We start from the raw sequence: 17,295 nt of genomic DNA on the forward strand, positions 1-17,295 counted from the left end.
TCAAAGTGTTGGTCCATCAAACTAAACTAAGAAAATGTTCTGCTCACAAAGCGTATAAAGTAAAAGGCTGAGGAAGGCTGCATGCATCATGGGGGTTCTATTCATGCGTAAAGTACTTATGAGCAGTCAGTTACCTGTAATACCTTCAGTAGACAACAGTAATCACCATCCTAGTAAAGAGAATGTGGCACACAGGCCTTTTTGATGAAATAGTCAATGTAAATTAATACTGTTTTGTGTTTGTGTGTGTGTGTTATTTACTAGTTCTGTTGCAATTTGACGCGGTTGCGGAGGGGGGCAGTATCACTCTGCTGTTGCTAGGAGACGGGTGTGGAACGGATGTGTCTTTTTTTCTAATGGCTTTGTAGCGACACTGCTAACTGAGTTACTTTGTAACAATTATTAAATAAAAATGTTACGGACTCAATACAACATATTGCTTGATGCTCATGCTCCCGACGCAGGGGGAACAGATTTTCACAAAGGAACAGAATTTCAATCCGCGTTTCCCCATCAGATATGGTCCCCCCTGCATCTTCTTGCCGCTCCGCCCCAAATCACAAGCACACGCTTGTTCGGCGCGCTTATCTGGGGAACTACGGACACCGTGAAAGCTCAAACAACATCCTTCGGCAAAGTTGTCACAATTTCTTTACGATTTTGCGTGAAATTATTATTAATAATAATAAATTATATATATATATATATATATATATATATATATATATATATATATATATATATATATATATATATATATGAACTGCTCAAAAAAATAAAGGGAACACTCAAAATAACACATCCTAGATCTGAATGAATGAAATATAATTGCCAATAATTTACATCTGTTGTCTATTCCATTTGCACAACAGCAGGTGAAATTGATTGTCAATCAGTGTTGCTTCCTAAGTGGACAGTTTGATTTCACATAAGTTTGATTTAGTTAGAGTTATATTGTGTTGTTTAAGTGTTGGAGTTATATTGTGTTGTTTAAGTGTTCCCTTTATTTTTTTGAGCAGTATATATATATATATATATATATATATATATATATATATATATATATATATATATATATATATATATATATATATATATATATATACGGAACCCCATACCAACTTATAATTAAGTTGGTATGGTATAATTATTATAAATATAACATATATTTATTTATTATTATTAGTAGTAGTATTAGTATTATTATTAATTTCGCGCAAAAACGTGAAGAAAGTGTGACAACTTTGCTGAAGCATGTTGTTTGAGCTTTCACGGTGTCCGTAGTTCCCCAGATAAGTGCGCCGAACAAGAGTGCTTGCTACGCGCGTGTTTTCTCAGTGCTCATCACGAGCACGCGCGTATTTTTGCCGCGTGGACGGGGCGGAGCGGCAAGAAGATGCAGTGGGAACCGTATCTGAGGGAGAAATGCCGATTGAAATTCTGTTCCCTTGTGAAAATCTGTTCCCCCTGCGTCGGGAGCATGAGAGGTGAATCCGGCGGATCTGACCATTTTCACGGCACTTCTGATCGATTTCTCGATAAAAACTAATCATATCAGTATTGTAACTTTTAGTTTAATCGGGAGCTACAAAATAAAAATACATAAGTAAATAAACGAGGTCTTGTGTGGAGGTCTGTTTTGTGTTTTAAACGCAAAGAGAATTTATCTTTTTTCAGCTTTTGTCTCTTAAACCTGACAAATCAGTCAACAAACATAGGTTTCCAACAAACATAGGTTTCCAACACGTATTGTGCATTTATAATTTTTCATTTCTGGTACAAGAGGAGGGAAGCTGGCTTATAGCAGGGCACAAAAATAAAGACTTACAGAAAAGATCAGTGTAGACTTTTTGGTAAATCCCGTTCTAATGTAAAATATGACAGATTACTGGATTAAGGAAATGTCTAGTATGCTATCACACATAATTTTTGAGAATTTGAAAAGTTACTTTTTATTTCCCAAAGTTATGGGGGAAGAGGAGAGAATGGATATTTCAGCTGCCTGAAATAATCTGTTCCCCCTCTATAAAATGGAAACAAATTTACCTGCAAATCTTTAACTGTGTTTAATCCTCTCACTATCAACAATAAACCCTGTGATTTTGATAACAGTTGCTCTGTATTTGTCAAAGTTAGGAGGGCGGAACAACATATTTTAGCTCTTTCAGCCGCCTGAAATAATCTGTTCCCCCTACATAAAATGAAAACAAATTAATTTACCAGCAAGTCTTTAACTGCGTTGATTCTTCTCATCATCAACAACAAATCTTGTGGATTTGGTGACATTTGATCATTGTTTGCCAAAGTTAAAATAACAAAACAGCGTAAAAAGACCTCCACACAAGACTTCGTTTATTTATGTATGTATTTTTATTTTGATAGCTGCCGATTAAACTGAAAGTTACACCACTGACATGATTATATGAGTAGTTTTTACCGAGAAATCGATCAGAAGCGCCTTGAAAATGGTCAGATCCGCCGGATCCACCTCTCTGGCTGCAATGCGTGCTCCCGGCACAGGGGGAACATGTTTTCATGGGGGAACAGAATTTCGCACAAGACCGGAACACCAGAACAGACACAAGCTGACAAAGGTGAATTAAACTTACTAAAAGTCAAGTACAAGGAATTGCGGGAGGAACATAACAAAGCCCGACAGCGTATAGAGGAGGAAATTGGGGTTTTATAGAAGAAACTGAGTATGATGGTGCATATGGAGGAGACTGAATCACACTGTGCTCCATCACCTCAAATACCAGAAGTGACCCTCAGGTGGGAGTTTCGGATTTGTGGGCAGATTGGAGAAGCTGGTCAGAGGGATAAATTGCCCTATACGAGCCTGATCAATCAAAATGAATCTGGGCAGAGGAAAGGATATTCAAAGACTGAGATCCTGGAAGCAGTCATACATGCCATAAGCCCAGGGCTCCACCTGAGAGAGAAAGTTGACTCTTCCTCTGACCTCCTTCATCAGCTGATGAACATTTTACAAGATCCAAAAGAATCGGCACAGAACTTCCTATTTAGAGCTATAGAACTGAAGGAAAAAATGTACCCCCACACAAAACACTCAGTCCCACCACAAACAAACCAAGTTCCTATACAGAACTTTCACCTACCCCAACACCTTACTACATGAATCCACGGAGCAGAGAAAAACTTCTGAACCTCATAGGTAAGAGATGCATTGTTCATTACTGGCTGTGCCACTCCAATAGAAGTATTATGGGACACTGGTGCTGAGGCATGTCTCATTAATGAAGAATGAAGACAATTACACTTACCACACCAGCGAGTTAGACCTCTGAATGAACTTCTGGAGGTGAATACACTTATTGGGCTTGCAGCAAATCAGACACAAATTCCTTTTCTGGGTTGGGCGGAAGTGGAATTTAGACTGGGTAAAGACTCGCTCTCAGCAGAACCCCTGTTGGTACCAGTTCTTGTGTCAAGTGACTCCAGTGTGGCACAATAGCCAATAATTGGCTACAGTGTTATAGAGGAAGTGCTAGGAGACAACACACTTCAACACAGAAAACCTGAAGTCATCCAAAATGTGTGTGTGGCCTTTGGTGTAATGTCCAAACTGCAGAGACAATGGTCAAACTAATTCAGACATCAGATAGCCAGGTTGATGTGGATTTTGTGAACACAAGGAGAAGTCAAATTAAGTTAGCAGCTGAGCAAATCACCATCATACATGTTAAAGTGAATACTGGAGCTCAGTTCAGAGGGGAGGATCTTCTTTTTGTTCCCTTGGAGGAATCAGTACTGCCAGAGGGTGTCAGTGTTGAGGAGGGTCTCATGACTGTTAATACAGAAAGGTCAGGATTTGTATCAGTCCCAATTTCCAACATAAGTATAATGTTACTCTGTATCAGCGTGCAGTCCTGGGGTATCTAGTAGCAGTAAAGACAGCTTATACTGTAAATGCGCAACAGTTGAACATCACTGATGGTGAACAACATAAAGATGACACTTCAACCCAGAACAAAGTCTCTGATTAGCAACAGCAAAGCAGAAAAACAGAAGCCAATACGGTGGGATCCTCAGTTGACCTCAGCCACTTAACGGAAAGCCAAAGACAGACTGTGAGACAGATACTGAGAGAAGAGTGTCATGCATTCGCTTATGATGAAGGTGACATAGGTTTAATTCCCTCCCTGAAACTTCACATCACTCTGTATGACACCACTCCAGTGAAGAAAACATATGTCAGTTCCCAAGCCATTACATCAGGAAGTTAAAGAATACCTTCAAGATCTACTGAATAGAGGCTGGATAACTCAGTCAACCTCCCCATATGCATCACCAGTGGTGTGTGTGAGCAAGAAAGATGGGGCTCTGAGGTTGTGCTGTGACTACTGGGAATTAAACAGAAAATCTGTCCCTGACCCCATTCCCTGGATTCAAGACATGCTTGATTCTCTCACTGGTAGCTCCTGGTTCTGTGTATTGGATCAGGGGAAGTCAAGGGTTTCTGGATGAGAAAAGTCAGCCCTTAACTGCTTTCATAACACCATGGGGTCTGTACCAGTGGATCAGAATCCCCTTCGGTTTGAGTGCTGCCCCAGCAGAGTTCCAAAGAAGCATGGATAAATGTCTGGTTGGCTTAAGGGATGTGATATGCCAGCCCTATCTGGATAATAATTTAGTTCACAGCCCAAGTTTTGAGGCTCATCTCAACCACATGAGAACTGTGTTGCAAAGATACCAGAAGCATGGCATGAAGTTGTGCCCAAAGAAGTGTGTGGTGTTCAAAAGAAAAGTGAGATTTCTGGGACGTCTTGTCTCTGGTGAGGGCTACATGATTGATCCGGAAGAAGTGGCACCAGTTCAAGCTTTGAAGGAGAGAACCCCAACTGTAGGAGATCTGAGAAAAATGCTGGGATTTATCTCCTAACATACATACCAAACTTCTCAAGAATAGCTAAACCTGGACTGACCAGCTTCTGGTCAGTCCACCTGAAAATCAACCTAAAAATTCACCATCATGAAACCATAAGGCCAGGCGGAACATCAGCACTGCAAGAAATAAAGGTAACCTCCCATCAAACACTCCCATTCACTGGACACAGAACCATCAAGAGACATTAAACACACTCATTGACAAACTCACTGAGCCTCCCATCCTTAGGTATCAAGATCTCACCCAACCAACCTCCTTCCATGGAGGTTGGTTGGGTGCACCCTACCTGGGAAGCATGTTGATGCTTCCCAGGTAGGGTTGGGAGCAGTTCTATATCAGAGACAAAATAACAAAATGGTTATCATCGGGTACGGATCTAGAACATTGACCCCACCTGAGAAAAATTATCACATGCATTCAGGAAAATTGGAATTCCTAGCACTTAAGTGGGCAATATGTGAAAGATTCAGAGATTATCTGTACCATGCACCTCACTTCACTGTATATACAGATAATAATCCACTGACCTATATTCTCACCACAGCCAAGTTAAATGCCACAGGTCATAGGTGGGTTGCCCAACTTGCAGATTTCAATTTCACCATTAAATATCGACCAGGCAAATACAATATGAATGCAGATGGCCTCTCTCGCATGCCACTGGAGATAAATGATTTATTGCAGCAATGTACAGAGGAGGTGACTCAGGATGTGATTAGTGTGTCAATTCAGGGAGAGACTGAGCTTCGAGATGCCCCATCTGTCTGCAGCTCACATCAAAACACTGGATTTAGTAAGTCAAGAACCAGAAGATTTGTGACCCGTTATTGAACTGGGAGCCACCAGCAGAGTAAGTGAACTAACAACTAAAATGTCTTACATTTTGATTTCTGCATTTACTCCACTGCTGCAAATGTAAACCATTGGACCACAAGGCGTTTTGGTTGACCCTGATCCATACACAGAATGGATTGTATAAAATGAATTTCATCTGTGCTTTTTCTTTGAAAGTGGGTGCTACTTTTTTTGTTTGTAGGCATTGTTCCAGCTTCGTTAGTCACCTTATGTATGTGCCAGCAGAGGCAGCCTTTGGAGATGTCAATTGAGAGAGTTCAAAGGAGTTCTTAAGTCATGGTGATGTCTAAGTAGAGAAGCATGGAACAATCAGCTGGTGACCAGAAAGGAGAGTGCACCATATCACTAACAGACTTCACTGACAACACTTTTCAGAGTGGAAGTTGTTGCTGGAGGAAGAAGACCTAGTAAGCAGGGCTGCATGATATTAGGAAAACATGCCATATGCAATAATATTGGTGAACATTTCAATAAATAAACAAAAAATTAATGTGTTATTGTCTTTCTGCATATTTTCAAAGGACTTTGAAGATTAAATGATTTGTCTAAATATATGTTATATATACTGAATATGTGAGAAAATCAAACTAAACTTAGTGGTCTACAATTTGTCTTAGAAATCTCATTTGGGAGAATTCTTTTTAGTTGGGTTTTGCTCATACTGAAGGATGACATTATGCATTTCTATATTTCACAAACAAACGCAAAGCTGATTATTGGTAATCCTGGTTTTATTTAAAAATGAAAATTTTATTGTGAAGACAGTCAAACTGTCAGTTCATCCAAGAAGTAGAAATATATGTAGTTCATTTATAGTGAATCAAGAGACATCAAAAGTAGCATTAATTGGCTATAGAAGGTCAGAGCTTAACAAAATGAAAAATCTAGATATACGTATTTATTTACTGAGTATAGCTTTCTAATAACTTTGAAAAGGAGAGGTTCATATTTTAAGAAATAAAATTTGAATCAGCATTATTGTACTCAGAAAAATGAAGAAGACTCCAGAGAATTTTCAGTCAAACAAGAACAAGGCAAGAAACGTCTTTTTAAATCATTCAAATTTTTTTGACTCTTCGTGGGTATTGGATAGTTACGTTAATTGTTGATAGAAGGATAAAATTTAAAGAAATGCATGCAAGGCAGTTTATTCTCACCAATGCTGAGCTTATAAGATATATATTTGACATATAGAACCATTTTTATTTATTCTCCAAACTGGGATGTTGCTGCTGCTTGTTTATGTCAGGTCAGTCCTTTGCTGTCACATGTACTTCACACAACCCACTTCAAGATATCCAAGAAAAAAAAAAGAATATTGCTGGAACTTGGGAGGCTAGCAAAGAACTGCATAAGGCTAAAAATGGATACTGTTCACATTTCTAACTCATCTGTGTTTCATTCCAGATAGTTATAGAAAAAACCCAAAGCTTTAGTACACAACGATAGAGAACCAAGCTACTGTACAGCTGCAACTGAACAAAAAAGGATGTAAAAACCTCAGATGTTACAGCAAAGCCGGTCATTCTCTCCACTACACATACACACAACAACTAGGCTCATTTGCCAGATATTCCTTAACCTTAGATATGGCAAATGTGTGACACGACAACATGGTGGCGATGGCACCATCTAATGGTGACAACAAGCACAACACAAACCCCTCAGGATAACAGAAGGCACTCCCTCAGCACTGTAGACCTCTAACCAGAAGCTTGGCTGCTGCCTCTGCTTTCATTCCTGGGATCTACGCCGTACAAACAACTATGCAAATGACTCTATAGTACAATGGATCCATCTTAATTTGAGCTTCCCAGGGTCAATTCAGCTCAGTAAGCGGCGACACTCAAAGAGCTGTGCTCAAGTTCGAAGCAAAGGTCTTCACAAACAACTTCTGATGCCACCTCTTCGCCTGCTGTTAGGAGCAGAACACTGGTGAAGATCGCATATTGGAAACATTTCTAACCCTGACAAAAACACATGAAGCAAAGAGTATTAAACACTCGATCATAAACGACTGGTCTGCTCCAGGTTACAAAAATATATATTTTACCATTCTCAGTCATTTGTGTAAGAAATTATGAAAGATTTGTGTCTGAGAATCAAATTTAAAAGCAGCCTTGTAACTTGTCTCTGCAGTGCCTCCACTGACCACAAAAGGAACTGCATATCTCTGTATCTGTACAACTGTCATTTAAAAGCGATGGTGGTGACAACAATTAGTCCCTTGAGCCAAACGCACACAGAAACAGTAAGAGGAGATCAAAGCCACAGTACAGAAAAGTAGACATGGACTGATCTGGAGATGGATCCTCAATCTAAAATTTAGTGTGCCTGGAGTACCACACAAATGATTTTCAACCATTTGTCCAATTAAAAAAAACAAAACAAAAACAAATGAAGACCTCCATACACGTCATAGCGGGTAATCTCTTAGCTGAATGGCAAAAGGATGTGTTCTTTTATTCCTGTTGTGCTACATGAGAACACTTCCTGACATTTGACAGATCATCCAAATCCTCAAACAGAACCTAAGAAAACAACAAATTTTCTGAAAACATAAAGGAAACTAGGGAACTCTATAAAGTCACATACATCTAAAGCATGTGTGTCTAAAATATACTGTACACAACATATATTACTGCCTTCTTTTCTCTCTTTTTTGTACATTAATGTTCTCCAGGTTTGAATCAGATGAAAAGCATCAGATTAAATGAACAGTCAGGTGCAGCAGAGATGTACCATCATAAACTCTGTTTATCTGAGAGGGGATTACACCACTGGGAGTCTATTCCAACTTTACAGGAAACTAATTCAGTACCGATGGTAGAAGAATCACAGAGGTCGATACTCAACAAGCGCTGGTACCGCAGTGAATCTACACGCAAAAGAAGTTGTTAGTGCTAACAGTGCAGAGTGTCAATAGCTACGGGTGCTACAGTATTAGAGGAGGAAAAACAGGAAGAGGCGTCAGATGCAGCACACCTGAATCATAGAACTGTGTTTGTAAATGTACCTCACAATCTAGCGTACTGTGATTCAAAATGTATATTCTGCCATTGACAAAATAGCAAATATGTACCTTGCATTTGCTCCTAATCATCGTTTAATGTTTTTTTTCCTCATTAGTTCAAAAAGAGACCTAATGAGAGAGCCACACAGCAAAGCAGATGGAAATAAATGAGTCTATAAAAAATATACCTGCCTGTATATCTTTTAAAGCTGTAGCCACATTGTTATTATTCCCAGTCCTCTCCTTTCAACCCTTAAAATGTAAAGTGACAGAAGCTTGTGGTCACTCAGTACTATTCCTGTGTGCTTCTGGAAGGTAAAACCCTTAAAAACCCACAGCCCAGCCCCGACCTGCTGGATCCTCTCAGGTGGCTGACGGTGGCTTCAGGTGGGAAGTGAGCAGCCATTCCTTTATGGAGTTAAAAAGCATACTTTTGTCTGTGTTTCCAGAAAGTCTGGAGTTTACACATAGGACATTTGTTTAAACACAGATACTTTGTGCTCAAGACAAAAAAAAACAAAAACAAAAAAAAGTTCAATATTTCCAATAGTTTCACTACATGCTCTTTCCATCTCTTTTGTGCAGCCTTAAAAAGACTTGTTTGTGCTTATTTTGTTCTCCTTTAACACATGTTGTCTCTAACATCTCTGTGTCCAGTCTACCTTCCTGTGGATGTTTGGGGCCTTTTGTAGATTTTACCCAGTAGAGCTGTGACTGGCTAATGTAGAGGCTCACTTTTACTCTCTCAGCCAGTAGCTCTGTGTCAGTAGTGATGTGCTTTTTGGGAGGAGTGTTTTTTAATGGACTGGGTTCTGTTAGGGAACTATAGATGTTTCAGGTTCCAAACAAAAATACACTTCTTTCCCTGAAACAGTTGACACTGTCCTGGACTCCAGAGGCTCGGTGCCCCACTGCTGGTAAATCTACAGATCATCTGGGCTGCTGGTTCTACTTCAGGTTCTGGGAGCGGGCCAAGACTGGATAAGCTAGATTTACATTCAGATGGTCGTTGTGTTGGGCCAAGGAGACGTTTTTGTAGTGGAGTATCAGCTCTTGGAGAGACGAGTACAGATTGTAGGGCTCAGCAAATCCATAACCTGTGCGTGTCTTGTAGATGACGCAGTGCTTTGTGTCGCCATCAACACTGAAAGGAAGAGCAGAGTTATTACCAGGTTACAGTAACGGTGCAGTACAGGAGCACTAAACTCAAGCAGTTTCTAGGTTCCCAGTATAAAAGATTCATAAAAGATTTTTGTGCCTGATAAGTATTTCAAGGGACAGCATTATGTGTTTTTCAGGCACATAGTAGCATTTTATAGCATAATCAACTATGAGGGAGTCATGGGGGAGGGCTGCTCTGTGAGGCAGAAGCTTGGAAACCGCATCTTACAGGAGGAGCTGAATCTTGAAGGCGAGGCTAGGTCCACCCAGGTGTTTCACATTTTGTCATAATTTTTTTTGTACTTTAATGTGATAGTACACTGGATCTCAGTGTCAGATCAAGGATGTGAAATCCATTCTTATTTAGAAGAACACAAACTTACACAACAGAACAGGCATAAGAGCCCTTCTGTGATTGGCTTTCCCTGATGAGAAAGGTTCCATCACATTTGTCTCTCAACATTTCCTCCGCCTGGGAGCGCCTGATGTCACCTACATACCAGGTACAATCGTCATGGTGAGGTGAGCTGTCATCTTCCTCCAGAGAATAGGAGCTGAACAAAAAAGTCAAGCGTTAGTGTTGTAGTGCCACTCTTAATGGCTGGTTTTACTAAGCATCCAGATCTGAGCTGGAACACTTACTCATCAGCATCGATCTTTATGCCCAGCCATTCATTGATCTTCTTCTGCCTTGTTCCCTTCTGTGTCAACCATCTGAAAAACAGAAACCCCCCAAAGGCTGCTGAGCGTGTCTGCAGTATGTGTGTCTCCTGCATGCCCTCATTGGCCAGAAGAGAGCTGGTGCTTACATTAAGTACTGGTCCCTGATCTTGCGAAGCTGCATGAGATCTGGCTTGAGGCTGTTCATCTTCTTGTCAATCTCTCTGTTGTCAGACACCTGCTCCTTCAGGTCTTGCTCCAGTTTTCGCTTGCTGTCATGGATTTCCTTCACGCGGGACTTCAAACGCTCAGAGTTGCTCTGAATCCTGATTTGAAAAAATATCACAATTGTTGCCTAAAACCACAAGCTGGATGAGGATGAATAAGAATGCAAGTCTGAACATACTTTTGAATTTCCTTCTCATTGCCCTCTCTTTGGAATCGCTCCAAAGACTCTCGGCTGTATTTCTCCTGGGTCTCAAACTGTTCTTCAAAGATCTTGATGGTTTCATTGAAGGCTTCAATGGCTGTTCGCTTCATCTGCAGCTCCTGCAGGAAGTGTTAAACCAGTATTGCAAACAGCTACAACTTCAGAATGATTGAAATTTTCCACCACACAATGATTTCAAGTCTTCAGCTGAAATGCCAGGAAAAGTTCTGGAGTCACTACTGTTTCTCTGGCTGTTAGAAGGGTCACTAAGTCCTCATCCATCCCTTAATTCTACACATATACATCACAAAGGTTTACCGTCACTCAAAGATGAGGAGGAAATGATGGTGTTTTGTTGTTGCCTTGCATAAATGTCAGTACAATTATAAATCTACAAATGAAACCAGCCTCTCCTGGTGTTGACAGGTGACTGACAGAAAACTGCTACGATGTGTGTTGCTATAGTAACCGGATTGTAGCGCATACGTAATCAAATAAACTAAATAAATCTTTGCTGTTCTGTTTGAATGACTGAACAGAAAATAATTGCTAGTGGTTACTCTAAATGGAGTTCTCATAAAGGTCCCAGATAGCACGCGATGTTAAATCAACGTTGAAAAATAGTTAGAATCGTTGATGTTAGGTTGAAGTCAACAAATGACGGTGGATCAACCATCAAACAACCATCCAATCAAACCGTTGAAACTGTGTCATTAAATCAATGTTGAAATCTGATGACTGAAATGTCGAGGTCTGATTAATGGTTGATTTTTGGTTGAAGTCGACAAATGACGGTGGATCAACCATCAAACAACCATCCACCTTTAGCCAAGTAACTAACGTTGAAACTGTGTCATTGAATCAATGTTGTTTTGTCGTTGAAATCTAATGACTGAAATGCATTTGTCTGATCAACATCTCATCAATGTCAGCTGTTTTGCTGCACCACTTCCCCTCCTCTCCCCCTTATCCGTGCTCTGGGTCAGAACATTTTATTACTGAGCGGGGGTTATGTTTTAAATTGAGCACTGTAGAGGATAGTCGGTGCTGATTCCTTTCTGTACATTTCTAACTTGTTCATAATAATTCTCATTGACTGTTTGCGTGGGATATATTGACACAAAAACATCTACAACTTACTACAAGGAGTGGAGCGGTCCACCCCCACCATTTGCATGAGTGGGATGGCCCAACCACACAGCTGCTTCGCTGTTGGCTTGTTGGCAAAAGATGTTAATTCAATGTTGAATTATTATCACAAAGGTTGCATGTATGGTTGATGTCAACAACTGACGGTGGATCAACTATAAAACACACTCTAAAAAGAAAATAGTTGAACCAACTTAATTGAATTGCTTCTGCAGGTAACAAGCAATTTAATTAAGTTTATCGAACTGAATTTATTAAATTTATCCAACTTAATTTATTAAGTTTAACCAATTCAATATATTATAATCATCCAACTCAATTTGTTAATATATTTTTTAACAAATGTATTAAGTATGTTTAAGATAACAGATTTAAGTCAGTCTTACTCAAATCATTTAGTTTACTTCAAAAATGGTAAATAAACTTACATAGCACTTTTCCAGTCATTTTGACCAATGAAAGCACTTTACACTAGAGTCACATTCACACATTTATTTAATGCACAGATCAGTTGGGGTTAAGTGCCCAGGGGTCACATTGGCATGTGGCAGGAGGGAGCTGGAATCGAACCATCATCCTTCCGATCACAAGACAACTGCGCTACCCACAGAGCCACGGTGGCCTACCAGGGAATCTGTCCCTGTTAGCTTGAGTCATTGTGTCAGACAAGGGATACAAACGTATTGCACTTAATTATTTCAAGTAAAGTCAAAGTGAATCCAGTGTGTTTCAGCACTGGTCCTCCAAGCCCTGCAAGTTTAGACATTTCCCTAATTGGGCATACATGATTTTAATTGATGTCTGATTAACGGGGTTTTGCTAAAATGAAATGTTCAATCAATGTAAGCTGTTTTTCACACCCCTCTACACACACCCCTTTCCCCCCACCACCCACCCCTCTCCTGGGCCCATCTACCCCTCAATCTCCTCCCCCCTTTCCACTCTCCTCCCCTAAAAACCAAAGTCATTTTTAAACTTTTGTACACAGTTTACCCATCATCTGCCAATGATATTGTGTTTAACACCAGTGAAGAAACTTTTAGTGGTATGTTATGTAGACCTATCAGACCTAAAAATGTACATAAATCCTTAGCTTTCATTCAATATGAAATCAACCCAAATCTGCATGTAGATCCGCATTCAGATGATGGTTGAGTCAACGTTGATTCCTGACTGATTCAATGTAGAATCAACACAAATATGCATCCAGATCCACAATCAAATGAGTGTTGAATCAACATTGATTCAATGTAAAATAAACAGAAATATGTGTGCAGAACCACATTCAGATGAAGGTTGAATCAATGTTGATTCCTAAATGATTCAATGCAATATCAACACAAATATGCATGTAAATTGACATACAAATGATGGTTGAATCAATATTTATATAATGTCAGTTATGGTTGAAACCCTAACGTTGATTCAACATACAAGTCACCGACCACTTTCAATGTTGTTTCAATGTCAGCATTCAACGTTGATTCAATGTTTCTGGCTGACATTGATTCAATGTTGTTTCAATCATTCTGTGCTATCTGGGGTTACACTGATTTGACAAGATAATATAGTTAATGAGAAAGATGTAAAATTTGAAACAATTATCAAAATTATGATTGTAAATTAACTGGTAGTCGACAGTTTTGGGTTGTTTTGCATGGAGAAAACTGAAAAACTATAAAAGCACAAATGCAACAGGTGGACAGGTGTGTATTAGTGTTATCAGGTGATATCTGTCACCTGATAACACTGTTTCACACAAGGAGTACAGGGTTTCCCCTAGAAAACTTGCTAAGCCCGGTAGTCAGGGCGCCGAGGCGGTCCACTGGCAGTCCATCGTGTTTTTGTATTAAAAGATGTTAAGTAGACAATAAAAGTAAAAATATCACTGGCTAATTATATGTTATGGGAAAACATCATCAGTGAACTGCTATATAAACCCACAACTAGCCTTAAAAACAACTAATCAAAAAATACAATTAAAATAAATATCAATTATGTCCACTTCTGTCAAATACAAAATAAGTCAGCGGCTCCATCAGGCCCTCCAGAGCTTCAGGGGTCCCATAAATGCTAATATTTTAACATAGACAACAGATATATAAATGTAGCATTTGTTTATTGAGATTATCATTGCTGTTAAATTTGACACAATGGTTTTAGCATATATAAATTAAAATACTTTAAATTTTTTAACATTTATATTTAAGATTTTAAGGAGCTGGCAAGTTTACTTTGTAGAAGTTTAAAGAACAATATTCATAGTCAGATTGGTTTGTTACCATAGCTACAATCTGATGATGTGAGTTTAATCTTTGAGATTCAGCTCCGTTTGTTCACAAATACAAATTAGTAAGCTACAGTTATAGTTTATTGCTTTTTAGGTTTGCCAGTTAAACAACTCCCCCTGTCCTAGGTTTCACTAAATCTAACACAGAAGTTGTTAGAGGTGCTGATGTTTTTAGCAACAAAAGGGGCCCCTAAGTCATATTCTGCTTCAGGTCTCAGCCGATTTTTTAAATTTTATTTTATTTTCCTAAAAAAATAAATAAACAAGAGAGACTTAGCCTGGCGGTGGCGGGTCGCCAGGCCTATACTGGTGTTAGGATTCGGGTTAGTGTGGGTACTCTTTCCTATAGAGGATCTTCGGGGGAGAGTTCTGACAGGCTGACGCACCGGCAGCGGATTCCGAGTGATTGACTGGTGGACCTTTAAGAAGCAGTGGAGCAGTCACTCATCGCTCGATGGTCCCACTTGTTGGTCAGAGTCTAACCGGAAATCATGTTGAGGATGTTTTTAAGTGACTTCAAGTAATATTTTGGTCTTCCCTCAGAAACCGATGAGCTGAAGGAATCAAGCCAAGAACCAAGTCTGGACTACAAGCGCGTTTCCTGCCAAGACCGAACATCTCCGCCTGCCGCTCTCCTCCCTCTCCATCACTGATCATCAAGAGAGCTCCCGGATCCTAGCCTTTTCCCTCCGTGCAACCACCATCCAAAAGACGGTAAGCGTATCCCTCTAAACCAATCAAGATCTCTCAACTCCGGTCCCTACTAATGTCTCCCTTCTCCGAACAGAACCTGAGCTGACCTGCCTACCCATCCTCTGGAGCACAATCAGACTGTACCTTTTGAAATGCATTAAACTTTCACTGAACAGTGTTCTCTGGTGTTGTGTGAACTTGCATGTGGGTCAGGAAACTGAAATCCAACATGATAACTGGGGGAAACCCTGGAGTATGCTAAAGTGTTCTATCAGTCAATTCTTCAATTTTATCTGCCTTATTTAGTGCTTCCAGTTACCGTTAAGCAACAGATTCTTTAGGCTTGACATTATTAGCCATTTCTTTATTCTAAATTCACTTATACACTGTAGTAAATAAGGGAAATCTTTTTTTTCTTTGTTTGGAGTAAATCTAGAGAATTTTACAACTTGTTGGTCCGAATTTGTATAAATTGTACACAATAATATATTTACAACTGGAAGTAAGAGCAAAACACAGAATGAAATAATGTTTGCTACTCTGTTACTAAGCCACACCAATTCCCTCTGGTGATTTCAGCAAGTTTTGGATTATTGAGGGTTTCATACCTCAGAGAGAATATTTCTCTTTTTTTGTTATATCTTGGGGAATATTTTACTTGGCTAGAATGTTCTAAACAGCTCAGTAAGCGTTTGTCAGGAGCATAGTTCCATTATCTGTAGAAGATAATGGAACTCACTGGAGTTCACTGAACAAGCGCTACCTGTGAGGTGCGAGTGTACTCCTCATACAGAGAGTCGTACTCGCGGCTCTTCTCTTGGTATTGCTCATGGTAGACCTTGAGCTGCTCTCCCACTTCCTCTATGCTGTTCTCCTTAACCAGCTGAGCAACAGAAAGCAGAGGAAGAAGATGAAATCAGTGGTTCAATGCTGAAAATCTAAATGTTTGCTTTAAACTTCAGTCACCAAATGGACCAACCTGCTGGAACTTGGAGATGGGGTAGAGCAGTTTGGTGTCCAGTTTGGCGTTGTACTGAGCCAGGGACTCATGGTGGTAGTGATTGATGAGCTCCACCACAGACTGGAAGGTCAAAGGCTCTGAGAAGCCATAGCGACCCTCCTGGTGATAAATTTTGATCAGTTTATTGTTCCCTCCTTTTCTGCAGGGGGAGACAGAAATCTGATAAACAGGATGGAACTGAACCTTGGATGTGTGTGTGTGTATCTCTGCAGCTCTACCTGAGAGTCAGAGTGTATTCGCCCTCCAGTTTGCTGGAAGCGTCTCGCACCAGAAAGGTTCCATCTGGAGTGTCTCGCAGTTTCTCATTCACCTCCTCTCTGCAGACATGGAAGCAGGTTGGATCTGTGAACATCAGTTTTCAAGTCCTGCCACAAAGTCTCTATTGGACTGGACTTTGACTGGGCCACTCTAAGCCCATGAACATGCGGCATTCTATTGCAGCTCTGGCTGTATGTTCAAGGTTGTTGCCCAGCTGGAAGGTGAGGCTTTGTTTTCCAGGCACATAGTGCCATTTTATAGCACAATCAAGTAACTGTGTTACTTCCAGTTGTTATAAAAATGCTGTAGATATCAAATAGGTCTTAAAAAGAAATTTGACTTTTACATATTATCACTTGAAATTGGGCCTCTGTGTCAAACTCCTGCTCTTTCTGAAACTCCACCTTAATAAAGTCATCACAATATGGCTCCTCTATTAACCCTTTAACAAAGTTTTTACTGTATACATTTTCCATAATACTGCCCCTCTAAGTCAGTTGAATCCTATAACAGCTCAATCCAAGTTCCAACAATTCTGACCAGCTTTCTGAGAAGAAGCCTCCATCATATTGCCCCATGGAAATGATAGAAAAGTCTTATAAAAACACCGCTAGCTTATATATCAAAATATATAATTTCCTTCGACTTCACCAATATGTCAATCTGTCAAATAACATACTGAATATCTGTTTGGCTTGCTTACCTGGAAATATCTCCCCAGTACCACTCAGCGTCGTTCAGCAGGCTGCTTGTGTCCGTCATATCTGATGGGGTTATTTTTGATTTGGTTGGTTTCGCTGGAAGAACTGGAAAAAAAGCAGAAATTCTTATTGAAAGCTGGTCAATCTGATGGAAT

General features: G+C 39.8%; 1 protein-coding gene across 6 annotated transcripts in view; it reads right to left on the reverse strand.

Annotated features, from left to right (window-relative positions):
- Positions 1-1,020: 1,020 nt before the first annotated feature.
- pik3r2 (phosphoinositide-3-kinase, regulatory subunit 2 (beta)) overlaps positions 1,021-17,295 on the reverse strand; it is a 92,093-nt gene continuing 75,818 nt past the window's right edge. For 5 of the 6 annotated variants that reach the window (XM_081597945.1, XM_008433459.3, XM_008433463.3 and 2 more), the window contains 9 exons: positions 17,143-17,245; positions 16,400-16,498; positions 16,140-16,320; positions 15,924-16,043; positions 11,005-11,147; positions 10,748-10,924; positions 10,581-10,652; positions 10,322-10,492; positions 1,021-9,921 (listed from right to left, as the gene is read on the reverse strand). In XM_081597945.1, the coding sequence (XP_081454071.1) occupies positions 9,726-9,921; positions 10,322-10,492; positions 10,581-10,652; positions 10,748-10,924; positions 11,005-11,147; positions 15,924-16,043; positions 16,140-16,320; positions 16,400-16,498; positions 17,143-17,245 (1,262 nt within the window). In that variant the 3' untranslated portion in view covers positions 1,021-9,725. Of the gene's footprint in view, positions 9,922-10,321; positions 10,493-10,580; positions 10,653-10,747; positions 10,925-11,004; positions 11,148-15,923; positions 16,044-16,139; positions 16,321-16,399; positions 16,499-17,142; positions 17,246-17,295 lie in introns of those variants that run through there. The other variant, XM_081597946.1, reaches the window with a different exon arrangement.

The sequence above is a fragment of the Poecilia reticulata genome, chromosome 17, assembly GCF_904066995.2.
Source record: "Poecilia reticulata chromosome 17, P_reticulata-male-v2, whole genome shotgun sequence".
NCBI classification, from domain to species: domain Eukaryota; kingdom Metazoa; phylum Chordata; class Actinopteri; order Cyprinodontiformes; family Poeciliidae; genus Poecilia; species Poecilia reticulata.